The sequence below is a fragment of the Drosophila sechellia genome, chromosome 2L (assembly GCF_004382195.2).
Source record: "Drosophila sechellia strain sech25 chromosome 2L, ASM438219v1, whole genome shotgun sequence".
In the NCBI taxonomy this organism is placed as follows: Eukaryota; Metazoa; Arthropoda; class Insecta; order Diptera; family Drosophilidae; genus Drosophila; species Drosophila sechellia.
Window position 1 is genome coordinate 1,614,106 of NC_045949.1, and position 7,806 is coordinate 1,621,911.

A 7,806-nucleotide genomic window follows, 5' to 3' on the forward strand; every position below is an offset into this window, starting at 1 on the left:
AGATCTGGCAACGCACGACTGGCAAACAAACAGCTTTTTGTTTATCAAACTGTTAATTTTGTCTTTGCGAAGGGAAATTTAATTATTTACGCAATGCTTGCGACCAAGCGAGTAAGGGCCCGTGCGAAGAACTTCACTATCGAGGAGGAGGAGATCCTGGAGAACCTGATCCTGGCGCACCGCGACGTGATCCGCAACAAGCAGAAGGATCCGGCCATTTGGCGGAAGAAATCGGAGGCGTGGAAGCAAATTGAGGCGGATTTCGCCATTCAGACCGGAGTGGAGCGTTCTTGGCAGGCTCTGCGGGAGAAGTACACCAACAACCTGCGCCTGATGCGAAAGAACGGAACACTGAGTGACGAAGAGGCAAAAATTGACAATGCACCAGATTCGGGACAGAATTTGTCCATTTCGGGAGTTTCTTCGCTGGCTGCAGGTGCTGACAATGAAGAAAGTGAGTAAAGGATGGTAGGATCACATGGTAGTTGACCAGATTATAAGCCTTTTGCACAGATCATCTGTTCATGATGAGATTTGTACCTCAATAATCTTACAATCATAAGTTCTTCTACAGCGTTGTCTTTATCTCTGATAAACTCTAAAAACATCTTGCAGGTAGTGCCTATTTCGAACCGGAGTTCAGCCGAAAAAGCCCCAGTAGCGACTCTACCGAACATAAGATCGTGTCAAGTAACTCAAGCTATGCAGTTGACAGACCAATCTACTCAGCTCTGAATGCAAATGACGGGTCAGTCGATGTGAGCTCAGAAGAGGATGCCGCCAATATCCTGAAGGATGAAAAAGTCGCTCTGATCAGGCTGCAGCAGGAGTTCTACCGATGCGAAAACGCCCGGGCAGCCGAGAAGCACAAGCTTGAGATGGAGAAGCAGAAATACGAGCTGGAGCAGCGAAAGGTGGAGCTGCGGAATATGCGCCTGAAAAACGAACTTCTCGAAGCGGAAATACTCGAAAAACGACGTAAAGTCGGGCCAAGCAACGCTTCATCCTAAGGAGTTGCTAGCTAGGATAATTTAATTAATTCCTGTCTTTATAATGTCAGTGCTCTTCAGTAATTACTATAGTTCAGTTAAGGGAAACATAATCGAAAGAAACTCATGATTTCAAACCAGAAGCAAACATTTACATCTTCAAAAGATTTAATAATGTCTGTCACACTTCTAAACATTCGTCTACAATTTAGCAAGTAAGCTGGATTTAGGCGGCTGGACTTAAGCCATTCACATTTATTCCTCCTCAGTTCGAATGAATTGCACGTTTATGCTCGGTCGTTCTGTTTGGTTGTATTTATTAATTTACATCGATCCATTCACTATGCAGTTGGGGGCTTAAACGATAACAGCTCCTCTAGCCGACCACGAGGAGACCCTCGTTGGGGAACTCGTGGGTGGGCACCTCCAAGTTGAGGGGCGCGGGTCCCTTGCGGATCCTTCCGGAGGCGTCGTAGTGGGAGCCGTGGCAGGGGCAGTAGTAGCCACCCCAGTCGCCGGCGTTCGCGATGGGCACACAGCCCAGATGCGTGCACACTCCGATGACCACCAGCCACTCGGGCTTGATCACACGTTGCTAAAGAAGAAATGAGTAACATCATGAGCGAATTTCCCAAAGGTTATGCAATTTAAATAGAGTGGGCTGACTTCAAAGGCTGGCTTAGAGGAAACCATTCGAGTCGACCCACTCCACGGTACCTACATCATCAGCCTCCGGATCGCGCAGCGTGGATGTGGGCACATTTCGCTCGGTCTCGATTTCCGCGGCCGTGCGGTGGCGGATGAACAGGGGCTTTCCGCGCCACTTGAAGGTAACCGACTTGCCCTCCGGGATGTCGGACAGCTTGATCTCGATCTTGGCCATGGCCAGCACTTCGGCGGAGGCGCTCATCGATCCAATGAAGGTGTTGACCAGGCCCTTGGCCGCATAGGCACCACCCACGGCTCCGGCGCCGACCATCAAGTAGGAGAAGGCCTTGCGCTCCTCGGCGGTGTCGTTGCGACGACGGCTGTCCTTCACGGAGTCCCGACGGTATGCCGAGAAGTCCGGCACCTGCAGGTCGGTGTGTGCCTGGCGGTTGGCTGGAAGAAAAGAGGGAATCATTAGTTATCCATTGAGTGAAGTATAGAGGTTCTATAGATCCTTGTGATGGTTTGCAGAGCGGTGTTTTTGGTACGGTAATAGATTTTCTGTGGTGGGCAGTGAAGAGTGTAAACAACATTGTTTTGGGGTTGTCAAGGCTGAAGGTTATTCCTTATAGCAGACACAGGGTATCTTGGGCCAACTTGGCATAACTTGGCGTCCCTTGAAGACAGAGGTGCCAAACTTCGCATGATAGTATCCCTGGTCCCAGAGGTAGTACATCCCAAGTTTGGCAGGAATCGAAGGACTATATCCACCAGGTCCGATGTAAATTGCAGGTGTGCTTGTGAGCCAGTGATTGTTGTTATTGTACTAGGTTATGTTGAAATTACGTAAGGAAATTTGGCAAATCGCAGTGAAGCCGAGTGCAAATCGCGTCCTGGCGGCATTTCAAAGCTTATATTCAACTTTTTCCGCCTATTTCCCGATCCATTCATTATGTAATGGTTGTGTTTTCAGCTGGCAGCTCGATGAATCCGCCTCGCAGAGCCTTACCCATCGAGTTGACGGCCACGCCGCTCGCCTTCAATCCTGTGGAGAGGACCTGGGCTCCGCCTCTGACGTAAGCACGCGACACGGCGTTCATCATTTTGTATGTTTTCCTATATAATTAAATGATCACGAAAATTTCGACGTTTGTCGTTTTCGTCTGAGAACCAGTGTAACCGCACTCAAGTGATCGAAAAATACCAGACAACCTGCAAATAATACCACAATATACCAGTATAGTTCAGAGTATTACCAGGGCTAAAGCATCATTTTAGTGCTGCCAGCTGCATGCTTTCTAGGTGTTGCCACTACAGCTGCTCACTGTCAGTAGCTGGCTGCTATTGCAGCTCAGTAACGGTTTTTTAAATTTGTGAATAAAATTTTAAATCATTTTTGGAACAGAGAATTTTGTAGTTTATTAAACCACCCCGCAGTGCATAAAAGCTTTTATCTTAATTTGAATTTCACATTGAAAGGATAATCCTGCATCGAATTAAATTGCATTTGTTTCACCTTGCCATTCAATCCTTCATCCCCTTTCGTTTTCCCTCAAAAGGTGAGGCTCACCTTCCACCCTTTGCATTCAAGTGCAAACTACCTTTCTTTTCAATTGGAAACTGCAGTGGCATAGACTTAGCCCAGATGAAAAGGGTTTCCATGGCAAACCGGTTGGTCAACGCACCACCGAGTGGAGAACAAAAGACGAGGTCCAACCACCGAACGGACTTTTACTATCCAGTTTTTCCACTGCACTTTTCCATTTTCCCCCGGGCAGCATCATTATGATGTCATTGATTGGACTTGGCTGGATGTTTCCTATTTTATTCGGGGTGGTTTCTCTCAGCCTAATAATTAAGCTGAGCTCCTGAATTGGAGATATGCCTCGGCTTATCTCATCCAACGCATAAAATGGCAATAAAAACTGCATAAAAAACAGCCGATGTAGGGGAATTTGTTATGCGCATAAAAGTTGGCCGCCCGAAATTTGGCCAAACTTTAAAACCAAAAAAGCGGCCGTGGCAGCGGCGAAAACTCTCCCGCAGCCGGCTGAAATGTAATTCCTCTGGCGCCAGTCCTGTGATTATCGAAAGTAGTTCTTTTTGATGTCGAAACTTTGCTGCCACCCACTCCCCTCCTGTTTTCTCTGGCTAGGTGGCAAGTGAAAGTGGGCCCGAAAGTGCTCCCCTCCTTGCTCCGCTGCGATGTGTTCATCTATTTCCCAGCCGGAGGAGGAAAATCTGCGCACATAACGGCGCCTCTATGTACTTGGCCCAGAACACGCACACACACAAAGTGGGTTCCTACGGAAAAGTGCGTAAAATTTTGCCAAAAACAAACTTCAAAATGTAGTTGGGATATGGACAGGGGTATACTCTATATCAACATCAAAGTTACTGCATTTTTGTGCGGAAATGAGATTTATTTATTTATTAATACATTTATTTATTATTATATCTAAGATAGAAATAGTAACCACTTGTTAAGGTCCGATATTTGACATATTATCATGATTTCTGACAGTGTAGAGGCCTGAAAAGTTGAAACTATGCCGCGTAGGCGACGTGGCAAGGGCATCTGCCCTTTCCCTGAATTTTGCGCATCCACCCACCGAATTTCCTAGCCACCGCAACGCCCCTAACTTCAAAACTCGACCGCATCCCCACTCCGACTTAACTCTTGTCAAGCTTCGACTGCGTTACACTTTTCAGCAACTTTTACATGAGAAACTGGCGCCAACTACAACAGCAGCAGCAGTAGCAACAACAAAGTTTCAACCCTGCCCCAGGGCAGCCCCCTTACCACTCCCTGCCCCGCCCCTTGCCTCCCATCACACCACTCTCCACCCCCTTTTCACCCATTTCAGTGCGGCGTGTGCAGCGTTGCGGCTGCGGCAGCAACAACATCAGTATAGCAGTAGCAAGAGGCGAAGTACACTCGGAAAAGTATTCTTTAGCTTGAAAAATAAGATATTCACTTTTCCGAAAGATTAGCTTAGTTATTATTAACTTTTAAGCTGCACCCCCATGTGCTATGCTAGAATTATGAATGGTGTGTGTCATATATTGTTTATTTTCAAATACTTTTAGCTGTGTAGGCGACGACATAGCCTGCTTATCGCAACATCAGCCAAGCATAAAGCTGAGCCCACCCAGAGTAGCGCCACCCCTTGGAAAAGTTGAAAGTGGAAAATTGTGCGTGGCAGGCAAAAGTTTCTGAGGTTCCCTGGCTGACTGACAGTCCTTCGCAGATGCCATGCCATACCCCTTCCCTGCGCCGACTTTACCCATTTACGAAAACGAAAATTAAATGAACAGAATCATCTGTGCAGCATCAGCGAGGCGAAGGAGCCGCAAGGAGCTCCTGAAATTGCGGAGGACTGCCGCATGTGCAGCGGTTCTTGGATCCGAGAATTTGGCACAGCTGGCGGTCATTTATGGGCCCATCTTGCCGACTTCCTTGCCCGCATCCTCTCCGGCCTGGTTTTGCATTTGAAATGATTACTTTCGAGCCTACGGCTTCCGTTTCTCGGCCAAAAGAGGCTCAAGTCGCCCATTTTTGGCCAGTCGGATTAGGTGACCATGACAATGGCCAGTGCTTTGTTTTCATATTTTATTATTGGCAGTGCCGAAGGACATGGCTTTCAGGCGTGGGGTAATGATCCTTCATCGGATATTTTAAGCAATCCATCACCTTTCTTGGAACATGCCGCTGGTACTAAATGGAAAGGTATTTCCATATTTAAATGGCATAGGTATTTGCCCGATAGATTATTGGCTATATTTTTAGTTGAGTTTTTAAATGGTATAGGAGGAATTCCTTACTAACAATTTTAACTCAATTTCCCAGAATTAAATCAACGCTATAAGCTTATATCCGTATCCACTTCCGATCCCAGCCCATATGGCCAGTTCAATCTATATCCTTTTTATCTTCTTCTCGGCTTGAAAGTTTGTCAACAACTCTCGCGTTGCCGCTGGCTAAGTATAAAGACCAAAGTTCCGAAGGCAGGATACGTTTTTATTGTGGGTTTAAGCGCGAGTGAAACCTGCCCTAAATTCGAGCAAGCGGCTTAAATGAAAAAAGCAAGGAAACGCGAGGAGAAGCGGGCCAATTCGTGTGGCACGCGCAGCAGGAAGCATCCTGGAGGAAAGGCAGGGGAATAAAAAGGAAACGACTACGTTGCGTTTTCCCCAACCGACGGAGTACGCCGTTCCTCTTGCGAAGGCGCAGCACGCATAAATATACGGGCCCAAATTACATTATTTTGTCATTTTGCTTGGGCGGGCAGGCGGCTCCCTCGGCGTTTTGCTCGACCCTCGACTGCAGTGTCCTGTTTTGGTGTCCTGCCTGCCATCGCCCGCCAGGCACATAAAACTCTGTCAAAAATAAACTTTCAAGAACGCGCACAGCAACAACAAAATGCAAAAGCTCTGGGGCAAAAGTTTTTCCAAAACAAAAAAGCAAAGGAAGCCGCCAAGTACATTATATGCAAGCAGCAAGTGGGGGCTGGCTTTATAGATGGATGGCGGTGGGGGTCCCGTCCCTCGACTTTTTCGCCTTCGGTGTCGGCGGAAAGTGAAAGTAAGTAAGTAAATGCACGACGCCGACTGCGCTGCTCGCCAGCCCCACCCCCATGCTTTTCTTTGGCACCCAACTCACCCTGCAGGCAGCCAAGGACATTGTGACCATTAAAAATGTAGCAGCGAAAGCTTCGGCAGCCAACTTTTCTTGAGACAACTGCAACTTCTCTCGCTCTCTCCCTCACTCGCGCTCCGTCTCTATTGCTCGCTCTTCGCATTTCTGCATTGTTTATAACTATTTTGAGGAAATGCGCCTGCGCTGGCGCTCTCAGCTTTCACTTTTCTCGGTTGCCTTGTCCTTTGCCTTTGCCTTTGACTTCAACTTTCACTTTCACCCTGAAAGTTCGCCGACATGGCTGCCTCTCTTTCTCTGCGCCACGCTCCGTCTCTCTCTCTCTCTCTCTCCCTCTCGCTCTCTCTGTGGCAACTTCCTGTGCGGGCTTCCGGTTTTGTTTTCACAACTGATAAGGCCTCCTGCCGGCGCTTTGGTCCTTCGAGCCGCACCTCCCCGAAAAGTATGCTACGCGCGCTCTCTCTTGATATTTCCAAGGCGACCAGCAGGCGCCACTCTGCTCCTGCTCCTGCTCCCGCCGTTGCTTTTTCTTCGGGCTGTTATTATGGCTGTGCGTTGCAAGGATCAAGGACGTTCAAGAAAATCCACGGCCAAGAACGAAAACAAAAACAAACCCAAAAAGGAAAAGCAAAGCCAAGGCAAAGTAAATAGAAAAAAATGCAGGGCGCTCGCGTTCGTGCGAATGTTTTTCGAGTTTTCTGGGGAGGATGACTTTGACACGGGTTGCCGGGTTTGAGTGGGGGACTTAGCACACCCCCACCCCCTCGAGCCCCCACCGAAAATGTTTTTTTCGGCTGCAGCTTTTATGTACTTGGAAATACATATATTTCGGCCAGATGTGCGTGCGCCGGCGCCTATATAAAACTTTCTTTTGGCGGCGGCAAGAAAAGGGGCCATTTTAGGGTGTACTTTTCAGGGGGACATGGAATTTACTGCAGTCCTTTATGGGCGAAAAGCAAGAGGGGGATCGGGGAATGGAGCGGGGAGCGGAAAAGTGGGTGGCAGGATAACTCCCAGCCATTAGCACAGTCGACCACTCGCTGCGTTTGTGATTTTGGCGCCTTTGTGCGTGTGCAGCGGTTGAATTGGGGCTAAGGAATGGGGCAGAAACGGAGATGGGGCAACGGCAAGATGGGCTGCTAGGAAAAGGGAAATGGAAAGTGGGGGGAAATGTGGGTGGATGGGGGGACTGGGGGATTGTACAGTGACAGAATGTAATTTGATATATTTTCGTGTAGGCATTTCCGATGCGTAATGGCCTGGGCTATAGTGAAAAAATGTCGGATTACTTAAGGCTTAATCGATAGTTAATAAGCTGAGTGAAAGTCGAGGTGCTTTCCCAATGGGAAGTTGAAATTTAAACATTTTAGAGTAATTCAGATAATAATCGCAACTGTAAAATTACAAATTTCACTGGGCTAAGATACAAAGATTCCAAATTGTTTTTTTTCTGCCTGCTAACTGCTAAGTATTATTTTGTAGAAACTTCGCCTGGCAGTAGGCAAGATATTG

At 47.7% G+C, this 7,806-nt stretch overlaps 2 protein-coding genes across 2 annotated transcripts; one reads left to right on the forward strand and one right to left on the reverse strand.

The window, feature by feature from the left end:
- The first annotated feature begins 8 nt into the window (after nucleotides 1-8).
- LOC6617391 (myb/SANT-like DNA-binding domain-containing protein 4) lies at nucleotides 9-1,183 on the forward strand. Its single transcript, XM_002041680.2, has 2 exons — nucleotides 9-454; nucleotides 616-1,183. The coding sequence occupies exons 1-2, from the start codon at nucleotides 94-96 to the stop codon at nucleotides 1,008-1,010; spliced, it is 756 nt and encodes a 251-aa protein (XP_002041716.1). The 5' UTR covers nucleotides 9-93; the 3' UTR covers nucleotides 1,011-1,183.
- A 98-nt stretch (nucleotides 1,184-1,281) lies between these two features.
- LOC6617392 (cytochrome b-c1 complex subunit Rieske, mitochondrial) lies at nucleotides 1,282-2,833 on the reverse strand. Its single transcript, XM_002041681.2, has 3 exons — nucleotides 2,647-2,833; nucleotides 1,711-2,090; nucleotides 1,282-1,584 (listed from the first exon to the last, which is right to left on the reverse strand). Exons 1-3 carry the CDS (start codon nucleotides 2,738-2,740, stop codon nucleotides 1,366-1,368), a joined length of 693 nt encoding a protein of 230 aa, XP_002041717.1. The 5' UTR covers nucleotides 2,741-2,833; the 3' UTR covers nucleotides 1,282-1,365.
- Nucleotides 2,834-7,806: the final 4,973 nt, after the last annotated feature.